The sequence below is a fragment of the Antechinus flavipes genome, chromosome 1, assembly GCF_016432865.1.
Source record: "Antechinus flavipes isolate AdamAnt ecotype Samford, QLD, Australia chromosome 1, AdamAnt_v2, whole genome shotgun sequence".
Lineage (NCBI taxonomy): Eukaryota > Metazoa > Chordata > Mammalia > Dasyuromorphia > Dasyuridae > Antechinus > Antechinus flavipes.
The window spans coordinates 263,646,274-263,661,592 of record NC_067398.1 but is presented as its reverse complement, the minus strand read 5'-3'; the positions used below and the strand labels follow the sequence as shown (position 1 = coordinate 263,661,592).

Genomic DNA, 15,319 nt, shown 5'->3' with positions numbered 1-15,319 from the left:
TGGGGCCCTGTATCCCTTACAAGCAGAAAGCAAAACAGTGGTTTTATTTGATTTTAAAAGTGGGTTTTTTCACCATACTTTTTACTTGCTATTTTCATTATGTCTCCTGAGGCAACATCAAGTACCATCAAGGCAAGGAGGATCTTTTGTCCTCATAGCCGTAACTTCTACAGCTTGTGTTTCTTGGGCAAAGCTTATAAATAACGAAATATTCCTATCTCTTTTTTATGATCCAGTGGTTGAGTGTTCACTATACAACCTGATTTATCCAAAAATACCATGGAGAGCAAAATTTCCTGGCATTAAAAACATTTCAAATATTAGAAGACGTGGCAGAGGAGAGCATTTTTGCTGAGCTCTCCCAACATTTCCTCTCTAAACAACTTTTTAAAATTTATCAAATTGAAATTTAGGTGCCATAACCACAAAGTGGCATAGTGAGTCATATTTTTTCTATCCTAGAACTGGTTAGGATGACAGAAAAAGTAATCTGCAGATACAGGTTGGAGGCCGGCTGAGACCTGGGCATTGTAGAAGAAACAACACTGATTAGAAAAATTACAGGAAACCCCTGTGCTAGAACTGAGTACTGAATTAAGTGCCATTTGGCAATTCTACTGCCCATTACCAGTTCAAACAGGGTCCCTGCCTATTTGTGGACCAGAACACAGACCAAGAGGACAGTGACCATATTTCTTCCCAGAGTTCATTGCCTTAGAAATATCCAAAATTTACAGACTCCCTCCAAATCTAGCTGTGAAAACAATAGGACATAAAAGCCTGAAGTTCAGGAATGACTCTTCTCTCCTCCCTACCTCCTCCACCCCCCAGAAATAAACATAAGTTAATATAAAGGAGGAAAAAGCAAACAGAAAAAAAAAGAATCTGACAATAATAAGCAACTACAATGAGAGAAACTCAGCACACAAAACAAAGACAGCCATGACTTGAAAACATCTACAAGCAATACCTCAAAGGAAAAAAAATGCTTATCGGGACATGCCCAACAAGAATTCCCAGAAGAGGCAGAGAAAGTTTTTTTTTTTTTTTTTTTTTTTCCCTGAGAATAGAGGTAGAGGAATAATTAGGCAAAGAAATGAGAGTAATGCAAGAAAAAATTAATGAAAAAAATAGCTTAGTCTAAGGTATTAAAAAAAAATACTGAAGAAAATAACTTCTTGAAAATGGGATTGACCAAATGGTAAAAAAAAAAAAAAAAAAAAAATCCTCCTTGAAGAAAAGAATTCCTTAAAAATGGTCAAATGGTTAAATAAATAAAATAAATAAATAAAAATGGTCAGTAGTCAAGTTAAATATAGAGATTGCTCTTACCCAGAAGGAAAGTAGGAGAAAAAGGAGCTAAGAAAAGGAGAGGATGAAAAGAGAAATATATTAAGGGGAGACAGACAGTGGTTAGAAGCAAAATAGACATTTGAAACAGGAACAATGTTTTTAAAAATTGATCGAAGAGAATAGGATGGAGGAAAATACAAATAGCTATCAACTAAATGTGAATGAAATAAACACACATAAGCATAAAGCAGAATAGTTTAGAAAGCAAAATCCAACAATTTTTTTTTTTACAAGACACACTTGAAATGGGAAAAACAGAGTTAAAATAAGAGGGTGGAGCACAATCTACCATCTTTCAGCTGAAATAAAAATAAAAATTGCAGGCATGAAAATTATTTCAGACAAAAGCAAAAGCAATAGACCTAATTAAAAGGAATAAGCAGGGAAATTACATCTTGTTCAAAGGCGCAAAGACAATAACTTAATATTGGTACTAAACGTGGACACCAAATTTCATAGCATCCAAGTTCTTGAAAAAAAAGTTATATAAATAACAGGAGAAAATAGTAAAACAACATTAGTATGGAGCCTTTCTCAGAACTAGATATATTAACTTAAAAAAATTAAAAACAGAATTTTAGAAAAAATATGATAGACCTCTGGAAAATGTTAAATGGGAATAGAAAGTAGTCTGTCTTTCTCAACTGTTCAAGGCACCTTTAAAAAACTTGTGTTAAAGCATTAAAACCTAATAATAAAAGCAGAAATATTAAATGTAACCTTTTTGGACCATGCAATAAAATTTATTCCATAAAGGTCCTTTGGATCATAGATTAAAAATTAATTGCCAAAGAAATAATCCAATCCTTAAGAACGAATGACTCAAAGAACAAATCATAGAAACAATAATTTGATGGAGAGAATATATCTACATTTGTGGGATTCAGCCAAAAGCAGTACTTTGGGGGAAAGCTGATTTGATCTAAATGCTTAGATCAATAAAAAAAAAAACAGATAAATGAATTGGGCATGCAAGTAAAAAACTAAAAAAAGACAAATTTAAAATTCCCAATTAACACCAAAATGGAAATCCTGAAAATCAAAAGAGAGGCTAATAAAGTTGGGGGAAAAAAAGAACTAATAAAACTAGAAGCTGGCTTTAAGAAACAGGTCATTAATTAAGTTGATTAAAAAGAATCAAATTACCAGTGTTAAAAATGAAAAATGTAAATTAAATTAATTATAAGCAACTACTTTGCCCAATTATATGACAATAAAATTGACCATCTAAATGGAATGAATATTTACAAAAACATAAATTGCCCTAGTTTACACAGAATACTTAAATAACTCTATCTTAGAAACTGAATGAGACATATGTGAACTTGCAAGAAAAAAAAATTTCCTAAGGCCAGATGAATTTACAAGCAAATTCTACCAAACATTTAAAGAACAATCTATAGAAACTATTTGAAAAAAATAAGGAATCCTTCTAAAATCCTTCTATGACATAAATATGGTATTTTATATCTAAGTCAGAGAGAGCAAAACTATGGAGACTATGGTAATACAGAACAAAAATCACATACTGTGTTCAGGTTGAATTTATACCAGGAATGCAGGGCTGGTTCAATATGAGGAAAACTAAGGATAATTGGCCATATTAATAACGAAAAACAACAAAAATACGATTATACTGATAGACAAAGAAATTATTTTTTGACAAAATGCAACAGTCATCTTAAAGACAATAGGAAGCATGGAAATAAGCAGAGCTTTTCTTAAAACAATAAGTTCTAATTTTTTTAAACAAGAATTGTTGGTAATGGATATAAACTAAGTCTTCCCAGTAAGATCCAGGGTGAAGCAAAGATGTCCATTATCACCACTATTGTTTAATATTGCACAAAATATACTAGCTTTAGCCAAAAGACAAGAAAAATAAATTGAAGGAATTAAGAATAAGAAACCATCTTTTTTTGCAGATGATATTATAGTATAGTTAGAGAACCTTAGATAATTAACTAAAATATTAATCAAAAAAAAATTAGCGAAGTTTCAGGATAGAAAATAAACCCACATACTTCATCAACATTTCTAAATATTACCAACAAAAACCTAATAGGAAAAGATAGGAAATTGTTATTTAAAATAACTGGAGACAGTGGTACTTGAGAATCTACTTTCTGGGACACACAGAGAAACTATATGAATACAATTAAAGAATACTTCATACAAAGAGAGATCTAAATAACTGGAGAAATATTGATTGTTCATAAAAAGAGCAAGCCAATAAAAATATAATAAAAATGACAACTTACCTTAGTTAATTTATTCAGTGCCATATCAAAATTACCAAAGAATTATTTTATAGGAGTAGAACAAATGATAACAAAGCTCAATTGAAAGAACAAAAATGGTCAAGAATTTTAAGAGACTCAATGGAGGAAAAAAAAAAAAAGCAAAGAATAGTGACCTAGCAGCACCGTATTTCAAACTGTACTACAATCATCATCATCATCATCATCATCATCATCATGAAAACAATCTGGTTCTAAATAAGAAATGAACAGTAGATCAGTGAGATAACTGAGGCATAAAATATAGAGAGGTAAATGACCACAGTAGCTTAGTGTTTGAAAAACTCAAAGATACAAGCTATTAGGGCAAGAATTCACTGTTTGACAAAAAATTACTGGGAAAACCAAAAATCAGAGTGGCAGAAACTAGGCACAGACCAGCATCTAATATCATATACCAAGATAAGCTCCAAATGGGTAAATGATTTAGACATAAAGAATGATATCATATAAATGGTCAAAAGATTTAAACAGATAATTTTCAGATGATGAAATTAAAACAATTTCTAGTCATATGAAAAAATGCTCTAAATCACTATTGATCAGAGAAATGCAAATTAATACAATTCTGAGATATCACTACACTCCTCTCAAATTGGTGAAGATGACAGGAAAAAATAATGACGAATGTTGGAGGGGATATGGTCAGACTGGGACATTAATACATTATAGGTGGGGTTGTGAACTGATTCAACCATTCTGGAGAACAATATCAAACTGTGCATACCCTTTGGTCCAGCAGTGTCTCTACTGGGCCTTTATTTCAAAGAGATCATAAAAAAGAGAAAAGGACCCACATGTGCAAAAATGTTTGTAGTAGCCCTTTATGTAGTATCAAGAAAATGGAAACTGAGTAGATGTCCTTCAGTTGGGGAATGACTGAATAAGTTATGATATATGAATGTTATGGAATATTATTGTTCTGTAAGAAACAATGTGCAAGATGATTTCAGAAAGAAACTTATATGAACTGATACTGAGTGAAGTGAGCAGAACCAAGAGAACATTGTACACAGCAATAATATTATGCAATGATCAGTTCTGAGGAGGACATAGCTTTTTTTCAACAGCAAGGTGATTCAAGCCAGTTCTAATGGTCTTGTGATGGAGAGAGCCATCTGCACCCAGAGAGAGGACTATAGCGATTAAATGGCTCATAAAAGTATTTTCATTTTTTTATTGATTGCTTGCAAAAGTTTTCTTTCTCATATTTTTCCTTTTTGATCTGATTTTCTTGTGTAGCATAATTGTGGAAATATATATATATATAAATTGCACATGTTTAATATATAATGGATTACTTGCCATCTAAGGGATGGGGTGGAAGGAAGGAGAAAAAAATTTGGAATACAAGGTTTTGCAAGGGTGAATGTTGAAAACTATGCATATGTTTTAAAAATAAAAGTTTTTTTTTTAAATAAAAAGCTTTTTAAAAAAAATATCAAAAGTAAATTAAGGAAGCATAGAAAAAATTATTTGTCAGATCTATGAATAAGGGAAATATTCATGACCAAACAAGAAATAGAGAGGATCACAGGAAATGAAATTGATCACTTTGATTACATTACAAAGATTTTACACAAAAAATTAAAATAAAAAAATCAATACAGCCAAAATTAAAGTAAAGGTTGGAAACTGGGGAGAAATAATTTACAGCAAGTTTCTTTGATGAAGTTCCCATTTCTCAATAACTTACCACTGAGCCAAATTTATAAAAATCAGAATCACTTTCCAATTGCTAAATGGTGAAAGGATTTGAATAAGTTTCAGAAGAGTACATCAAAGCTATCAATAATTATATGAAGAAATGCTTTAAATCACTAAAAATCGAGAAATACCCATTAAAACAACTCTATGGAACCAACTCACAACCAACAGATTGACTAACATGATAGAGAGGGTGGAGTGACAGGGTGAAGGTGGAAAAGTAGGTAAACTAGCACATTGTTGTTGAAGCTGTGAACTGGTCCAACCATTCTGGAAAACAATTTCGAACTATGTATTTTATAGCACAAATGGCTTATGAAACTATTGACCCAGCAATGCACTTTTATTAGGTCTTTACCCATAAAGATCAAAGAAAAAGGAAAAGGGTCCATCTATATGTACAACAATATTTACAGTGGTTCTTTTTGTAGCAGCAAAGAGTTGGAAATTGAAGGGATATCCATTCAAATGGGGAATGGGAAGAAGCTGGAAAGATTTACCTGAGTTAATGGAAAGTGAAGGGAGCAGAACTAGAACTATTTTTACACAAGAGCAGCAATATTGTAATGGTAATCAACTGTGAAAGACCCAACTTAGATGAAAGATATTATCTACCTTCAGAAAGAACTGATTAACTTGAGTGCAGATTAACCATGGGGCTTTTTTCCCCTTTTATTTTCATTGTTTTGGGGGAGAGAATATGGACAACATAGCTAAAAGCCAAAATTTCCCACTGCATCCAACACCATCTCTAGTACTCCTGATGTATATCTTGCCCCTTCCCCCCTCCCTTACAATGGTTCTGGAAGAGAAAGTGAGGCTGGTGATTTTGCACAGCCTACTTTCACTTAAATCCAATTCACTTTCACATCAAGGCATTACTTCCCATGGTCATCTTTGAGAAATAAAAACTTCAACAATGTGAAAATATATTTAGCATGACTTCACATGTGTAATGGAAATTGTTTTTCTTGCCTTCTCAGAAAATTTGGAACTGAAAACAAATATTTAAATTTTCAAAAATTTCTTCTTATTTTTTCTTACTTTGGATTGGTTTTGCCTTTATTCAAAACATCTACCAACATAAAGCAAGTTTTATTTTTAAAGTTTCATTTTCTTAAAAAAGAATCTCACCTTGTATTCTAGGCAACATAGTCTTAAAGAATCTTGTCCTTGGACATGAGAAATGTTAAATTTTTTTTAAATCAGCTATTAAACAGTTCTCAAAAAAGTAGAGAACTATTTCTTTATTGGCCTTTAAAAGAACTTAATTTTTTTTTTTTTTTTTACACCTTATCAATCCTGCTAATTTTACATGTCTTAGAAGAATCCTGGGGTTTGTAGATACATTCAAATTATTTTCCTTAAAGAAAATGATTTTCCCATGAACTGATTTTCCATATGCATTCAATTAGAATGAAAAGTCACTTAAGAAAGAACACTTGTTATCAAGCATGGTTTTGTGTCACCTAACAAAATACCCAGGCTTTATAGCAGATATATCAACATAAAGAGGAGGTAAAAACTAAGTGTAAGAAAATTCTATTAAAACACTGCCCCGACTGATTGCTTTGTTTTCTTTCCTAACTCTCTCTGAGCAGAACTGTAGAACAGCAGAGAAATGAGTAGAACATAAAGTATAGAAACAGCAAAAAATATACCAAAAAAGTGATTAACATATTAGTATCCCAAGAGAAGCAAAATCTAGCATTCTCAGACTCTAGAAGACCACCAATTCTCAAGTCTTACATCTGATATATATTGACTGTGTGCCATTGAATAAGTCACTCAAACTCTTGTAACTTAAGCAACTCTTAATTAATTTGATAAGTTATAGGCTCCCTGAGACTCAGTTTTCTGATCTGTAAAATGGACTATGGGACCTCTGAAGTCTCCTACCAGTTACTATGACCCTATAATTTCTACATTTATAAAATTATAGTCACTGGCCTAAGGAAAGTTAAGTATATACTAGAGAGTAAATAGGAGATATCTTTTTAATCATCCAGCTGGCACAGTGATGCCACGCCACGGTTTATCCAGTGCTGCTGGGGCATCATTGTAGGGAGCTCAATGGAAAGGACATAGTTGGTTGAGTGGCCAGTAGTGGATAGAGTGCCTCTCCGGGCACTTGTTTTGTAGACAGGACACTGATAAATGTTATGATGCAGGAATGTGGAACTTTCTCCTGGTTTGAGCCAAATGATGGGGAGAGGATCATAAAGAATTTTAGGGAAAGACTCTCCGATTTCCATTGTAATCCTGTCCCACCGAGCTCCTTCCAAGAAAAGGCCTTTGACAAAAGCCCCATCTTCTGGCTTCTCTTCTACAGTTGATTCCTGTGAGGTCACCTGGAAGAATGTACAACAGTTTTTGGTTATTTATTTATTTTTTTTTTTTAAGCATTTATCCTCTGGGACACATAAAGCATTGCATTCAAGTACATGAAAATAGCTTAGAGTTATTTAGCATTTTATCACCTCCTACATCTATCAGTGACCAATTCCCATCAATTCTATGACTACAATATCCTGACAGCCCTTCCTTTACTCCCAGGCCCATCACTATTAAAATAGGTCCTCAATGGCACTTGCCTGAGTTATTATTCCCTATTTCCTAACTTCAACCAATCCATCTGTCATCTACCAGAATAATCACTTCTTTTTCTTCTTCCTTTTTTTTTTTTTTTTTGGCTGAGGCATTTGGAGAGTTAAGTAACTTGCCCAAGGTCACATAGCTAAGAAGGGTTAAGTGTTTGAGGCCAGATTTGATCTTAGGTCCTCCTGACTTTATACTGGTACTCTATCCACTGCACCACCTAGCTGCCCCAGAATAATCTCTTCACATACAGAATCTGATCATATCACTCTTCTGCTTAAAAAATTTAAATGGCTTACAATCATTCACAAAATAAAGTTCAACCTTCTGTGTTTGACATTGAAAGAACTCTGCCATTTAGGCACTGCCCAGCTATTTTAGCCTTATCTTATGTGGCTCCTCCCCATGTACACTCCATTCTATTCAAAGTGAATGAACTATTCTTGCTACCATTAATCACTTTCAACATATCTATCACTCTCCTACCTCTATGCATTTACTCATCTTGTTTTCTATTCGAATTTATCCTGCCTCTCCCTTCCTGCCTAATGAATTCCTACATATTCTTTAAAGCTCAACTCCTACATGAACCCATCCCTAACAGCCTGCCCCATCGGACTTTACCCAGGACTTTGTTTTATAATACATCCATCCTGTCATCTCTTTGTGTCTTTTCTCCCTATTAGACTATAATCTCCACGAAGGCAAAATCTTTTAAACATTTAAACTTTGTTTCTTTCCCTGAATACTTAACAAGGCCCTTTCACACTGCAAGCATGTAAATATCTGTAAATAAACGAATAACTTCTCAGGAACCCAGAAAACTACCTTTCTATATATATGCTGAGTTTTCCTGGCTATAATGACATCCCTTAGACTCAAGAGGATCCCATACAAGTATAGTAGTAGACCTCCCCAATTACCTGGGAAGCCCAGATTCTTTTTTTATTTAATATTTTTTTCCCAGCATTCATTTTTGCATTTTGAGTTTCAAATTTTTCTCCCTCGCCTCTCCTTTTCCTTAAATGGTAAGCAATTTCATATAGATTATGTACAATTACATAAAACAAGTTTCCATATTAATCACAGTTGTGAAAAAAGATACAGACCAAAAGGAAAACAAACAAACAAACAAAAAAAACAAGATAAAGTGAAAATAATATGCTTCAATCTGCATTCAGAGTCTATCAGTTCTTTCTCTGGACATAGATGTTATTTTCCAACATGAGTCCTTTGGAACTGTGGATCCTTATATGCTGAGAAGGGTCAAGTCATTCGTAGTTGATCATCATATAATATTGCTGTTGTTGTGTACAAATGTTCTCCCGGTTCTGCTGGTTTCACTTTGTGTCAATTAATACAAGTCAGACAACTCTTTTTAAGAATGTAGATAGTAGACAAATTGCTGATTTGCTTCAGGGGAGGGAGTTTTCATACTAAGAAATCTCTATGCTTGTAAAATTACAAATCTGAACTCTTCATCTGCTGCTAGGGAGGAAAATTGTCACTGTCAATCCAGATTTGTACCTGCTCTGAAGTTTAAAGTCTTAAGAGAATTGTTTGGTGTGATGGAAAGTTAAATGATCACTTCTGGGTCAAGAACCCAGGCTTCTCTGGCTCCAAATCTGCTCTCTCTCTAATCCCTATGCCATACACATACCTATTCATATTCATATTATATTCAGATGCAAAGCTAAATAGTAACATTCTTCAGGATGAAGGACCCTACCAGATTGTAAAGGCATCATTAGAACGCACAGCCAAACTACTGCTTTCACTTAGTATGGGGGTGACAGAATGGAAATGTAGTTAGAATCATGGAAACAGATGCCAATGGGAATAGCAATCTGAGCCACTTTTCAAGAAAAAAGTTATTAAATTATCCATCTCTTTAGCTCAGGAAAGTGAAAGAGATGGAACAAGAGGAGATCCTAGGATCATCAGTTATTTTTGTTTTCATGATGGGTCCTTGAACTAAACAACCTGAAGCCACTCTTACCTCAAATTGAAATCCAATGTGGTCAATGGGAATGGTGTATTTCCTAGCAAAATTCTGGGAAACACCTGTTAAAAAGGACTGTGTGAAATAGAATCCTGAAATCCAGAACACGTTTGGGGGTCCATTTTTAATCCACTCCTGAGGAAGCAAAGGAACAAAGTAAAATCAAACCACAGACACTTGTACAAGAGGGAAATGGTCTGGATCAGAGAGAAGCTTGCTTATATTGGTAAAAATGAGACTCTTAATATTCTCCTCCCCCTCACAACTTACTGTTTCTATTCTTTAAAAAAAAAAATTGCCTTTTAAAGCTTGGAAATAGCAGAGCTTAGCTTTTCTGGAGTCACCTCCTCTACAAAGTCTTTTCTTAACAAATCCACCAATCATTTCATCATTCCACCGTCCATTCTGTATTGGTATTATTGATGACATTTCTTTGGACAATAATTCAAATTATATCTTTGTCATATGGATTTGTCCTACTATCTTGTCTTGCCTTCTGTTTCTTTATAAACAATCTCTCTTTATCCTTAACTTCATTCTCCCTCTCTTCCCAACTCATGAAAGAAAGATGACCTGTAAAGAGTAGGCATTGGCACCATATTGTTGGTTGTATGGTTGCCAACCCCCAGTCTATTCATCTACTCTCTCACTGTTGTCTCCTGCCCAAACAAAACTATTAGATGTAATGGTAGACTGGATCTGTTACCTCGAAGAAGCTTAGACGTGCCAGGAGATCAGAAACATAACCACCTAAGGGCTTCAGAGATGGGTACGACTTTGCTGCCCACATGCCTGGCACTTTTCCCACTAGCATACTGTTGAAGACATTTTCTAGCTCGGAAGACATTAGGACTTGGCCTTTGATGGCTCTACCCAGGTTGATCAGACTGCTCCGAATCACTGATGTCAGTCTGTGGGAGACAGAAGCCAAGCTCAAATAATACTTCTATACAGGGATCATTTCTTCCTCCCATCCCAAGTGTATTAAGGCAGATACTTTCCTTTTTTATTGTCACAATAATAAACAGACTAGATGAGGTGACTAGAATTTGACTGAGAGAAATTAAATTACTATTCTCCAGGGAGGTTTGCTGGAATCTACAGAAAAATTTTCTACTTCAAGGGAGCCCAGACAACAAGTATCTCTTTGTCCTAAGTAAGATCCATCCCCTGGATCTAAGCTTGACTGGAAAAAAGCTGAAAATGCAAAAGCCTTAATCAACAGCAAAAGTCTATTGTCTCCAAGGTCTTATGGAACCTTGACTCATATGTTTAGTTTCTTAGTATTTCAAAGCTAGAATCATCAGTGGGATAAAGCAAATTAGGGCCCTGAAAGGGAAAGTGATGTTGGGCTAGGAAGAAATACTGGTACCCTGTGGTTAAAAACTAACAAGCAAAATAATGAATTGAGCCTTCCATGCCCGAAATTAATCCTTTATGTTGCTGCCCTACCACTCACTATCACTCCATTATACTCCTGTCCAACTACTATCACTGAGAAAGTTGGATGGAACTTGTTTTTCCCTTCCTTTCATACACAGTCTCCGAGGATACTCTTGGTGTTTACTTTAACCTGATTCCACCAGAAGTTGAGGGAAGTGATTGAAAGCTATATAGAGTTTTATTTCTTTATTATATCTACTAGACTATGCTCCATCAGAAATGACTTGTGTAAAGTATCATGCTGATGCAAAATAAACTTATGGAACTACATTAGCTGGGTGAGCCACCCAAAGGCTTATTGCCAAGCAAGTTAGACAGTGGTTTCCAATGGAAGGCCATCAGGCAAAATAGTTGCTGCTCCATCATTTCACTTTTTAAAAGGCAAATGTCCAGTGTCCCCTGAAATAGTTTCTCTCTAATCTGAAGGTCCTATTAAGTTCTGATCTGGATCTTTGATTTGATTGGTATAGAGAATTACTAAATGAAGAAATACCCTCTCTATCAGGCCATCATTTTTTTTCCTACAACTTAAAATTGTTGTTGAGTTATTAAGTTGAATCTGACTCTTTGTGATCCCATGGACCACAAATACCATTTTTTCTTGGCAAAGATACTGTAGTGGTTTGCCATTTCCTTTTCCAGGGGATTAAGGCAAATAGAAGATGAGTGACTTGCTCAGATAACACAATTGGTAAATGTCCAAGGCTGGATTTTAACTCAGCTCTTCCTGATGTCAAGCCCCATACTCTGTCCACTGAGCCATCCCACCATCAACTTATAGAGGACAGTCTAAATCAGCAGTTATGACCACAGAGAAAAAGGCCAGTCCTACCTGTTAAATCGAATGAGCTCTTGCCTCAAGACAGTGTTCATGGACTCTTCATAGACCACAGGGTACATGTTCATGACCATTTCTAAGTCATAGTCACTAGGAAGTTTGGATAGGATGTCCTTAGCCAACTCTTCAACCACTTCCTTAAATTACAAATTGGTAGAGAAGCAAATATGAAATAAGCTTTCTGAGTGGTAACTTTCTCAGAAGAATTAGCATGTAATAAATAGTTCTTTTAAATGTGCTTTCATAGAATTTCTCTGGAAACCCATCAGCAGGGTATAAAATATAAACCAGTTGGGACAGCAAGATGGTGCAGTGGATAGAGCACCAGTCCTGGAATCAGGAGAACTTGAGTTCAAATCCAGCCTCAGACACTTTAACACTTCCTAGCTGTATGACCTGGGCAAGTCACTTAACCCCAATTACCTTAAAAAAAAAAAAAAAAAAAAAAAACAACTCCGCCCCAGTAAAATACAAACCAATTATCATATGGCTTCCCCCTCTATTCTTGCTGTGAATTCTATCTACATTAACTCTACATATGTAGGAGAATCATAACCTTTTGGTTCATGACAGGCAGTTAGATTTATAAATCTGACCCTGATATTTAAGTCTATGATCTAAATACAAACTTGCTCTTTAACCAAGGAGGTTAGTAAGGTGAAATTAGCATTGATCATTAAGAAATTTCTCATTTTTCCAAAGAAATCTTTGGAAATTGTTGTTGAGTTATTAAGTTGAATCTGACTCTTTGTGATCCCATGGACCACAAATACCATTTTTTCCCACCCATGGGCTCCCCAGGGACTCTAGTGCTAGACTTCTGCAGAGGCATTTCTTGGTGATGTTCCTCACCTTATTTAACAGTTTATAAATCCTTCTCACTTAGTGACTCTATTTACCTACTACCTCACTTCCCCTCTTCCCCCACTAATTTTTTTTTTTGCATTATCCCTTCTAGCAAACAGAAAAAGGTCACTGATAGGTATTGTCTGCTGGGAGACAATTAAGTCTAGAGGATAAGTACAGTCATTTTTGTATTAGAACAATCCTATTAAAGCAGGAAATCTGATCTTTCCTCTTCAGTGTTGGGAAAACCATTACCCTATACTGAGAAACACTGACACAGTCCCTATTTTGTGCAGAATCATATCAAAATATTCTTATAGCCAATTATGTTGTATCTCTTGAAAATGAATGAATTAGAACTATGCAGCTAGAAGGGGTCAAAGTGGAAATGAGAAGATAATTAGCATGTTGTAAAGCTTGAACTGACACCTAGGAAACATTAGTTACTAATTCCATTTGAACTTGTGTTTTCTTAGGGAATTTGCTTTACTTCTCAGAAGTTTAATATGTTCAAATGACCTAGTAGAAATAAAAGTGCATTGAAAATTATGAGATTTTTTTCTACTTCTTTCAAAAAAAAATTATAACAAAATGGGGAGGGAAGGGGAAAAGGATATTTCAGAAATGAAGGTGATATAAAAACAAAAGATATCAATATAATTTTATAAAAGGAAAATATAAAGCATTAAAAGAAAGTAAGGTATTATTATAATAAGAGGTTTGGATGAGATCACCTCTAAGGTCCATTTCTGGCTCTAACATTCCATGATTAGAATTCTGAAGTCTCCATTTCACAGTTTACACATCTTCCCCAAACACAGAGATATCTTAGATCATTTCTTTCCAATGCTCCAAGTCAATCCAATCTAGAAACTGATACTATCCAACAATGTCATTCCTTTGGGGGGAGGGGGAGAATGGAGCAGAGTGTTGATATAATCTCAAACCGATTATTACCTGAGGAGACTTGCCAGCTCCCCCACTTTGCCTGGGAAGTGTCAGTAATACACCATTAAGCAATAGATTGGTTTCCTGGTTGTCCTTGGTGATATCTGCATTTTCATGAAGACCAAAAACTTCAGGGTGGGTGGCTATGGGCAAGCTCCTTATGTAGTCAATGTAGTCCTGGAAATAAAACCTCAGATTAAGGAAGGACAAACTCAGAATCCACATGGATCAAACAGGATATGATGAGTCAGATCCTCAAGAGGTACTGACCAGTAAGGGACACTAATGACTAACATCAGTTTATCGGGATCATCATGGTGACAACCAAACCTCTCTAACTCCAATAAATTTCAAGTGACTAACTGTAAAAATAATTTGCAACTTTCTAATATTCATATTTGTAATTTTATAGGAAAATAGTGAAGATAAACCCCAGGTATTACTACCAATTCTTAATCTGTTAACCTTGTACTATTCACTCGATCATAACCATATACTGAGCCTTTGGGCAGAAGAACAAACCAAACCAAACTCTAAAACTGAGGATGAGAAGAGTTGCTGATGACATGGATGCTAGTAGAGGAAAAGCTGAGATAATGGTTGAGAGTACTCTATCCCATCCTTTTCTCTCTCCCTCCCTCCTGCCTCACTTCCTCATCTCCCACTTCATTTGTTTTCTCCCTTACCCCCTTTTCTCCTCTACCTATATATTCAGGATTATACATGAGAATATCCATCACTTTGCATGCCTCAAAAGTAAAGGGAGTCACTGAATTGTGTCTTAAAGTAGAACTTAAAAAGGTACTAAGAAATGTGGGGTAAAATTCTGGAGCAATGTCTTACCGAGTATGGGCCATCTGGTGGAACATAGTAGATGTCTCCATAAGCCAAGCTGTAATAGTCATTTTCTATATCCTTATTATAGAATATGGAAAGAAGGGATAGTAGGAGGCGTCTGTCTTTGTCATCAGTCACTCTGCCACCATAATTACATTCACCTGGGGAAAGTCAACAGAAACTGGGCAGAAATGAGGCCTTTGATTTGGTTATTACTCATTCATTCAAAAGGATTTATTGAGCATCTCAGATACTGGGTTAAGTATTGTAGGAGACAGAAAGATGAATAAAAAAAAATTTCTGTTCTTGAAAGCATATAGTCTCATAGGGGATGAGAAATAAGCAAAAATTATAACACAATTTAGAATATGATAAATGCTTAAGAAGAATAAATAATATTATATGGGATAGCCGCAGAATCAGTAGTGGGAGGGGTTGGGAAGTCAG

General features: G+C 35.0%; 1 protein-coding gene across 1 annotated transcript in view; it reads right to left on the bottom strand.

Moving 5' to 3' along the window:
- Nucleotides 1-1,350: 1,350 nt before the first annotated feature.
- Nucleotides 1,351-15,319, bottom strand: part of DNAH3 (dynein axonemal heavy chain 3) — a 211,538-nt gene continuing 197,569 nt past the window's right edge. The window contains exons 57-62 of the mRNA XM_052001473.1: nucleotides 14,879-15,033; nucleotides 14,045-14,212; nucleotides 12,236-12,378; nucleotides 10,667-10,871; nucleotides 9,958-10,095; nucleotides 1,351-7,711 (exon numbers count right to left, since the gene is read on the bottom strand). Coding sequence (XP_051857433.1) covers nucleotides 7,358-7,711; nucleotides 9,958-10,095; nucleotides 10,667-10,871; nucleotides 12,236-12,378; nucleotides 14,045-14,212; nucleotides 14,879-15,033 — 1,163 coding nt within the window. The 3' untranslated portion in view covers nucleotides 1,351-7,357. The remainder of the gene's footprint in view (nucleotides 7,712-9,957; nucleotides 10,096-10,666; nucleotides 10,872-12,235; nucleotides 12,379-14,044; nucleotides 14,213-14,878; nucleotides 15,034-15,319) is intronic.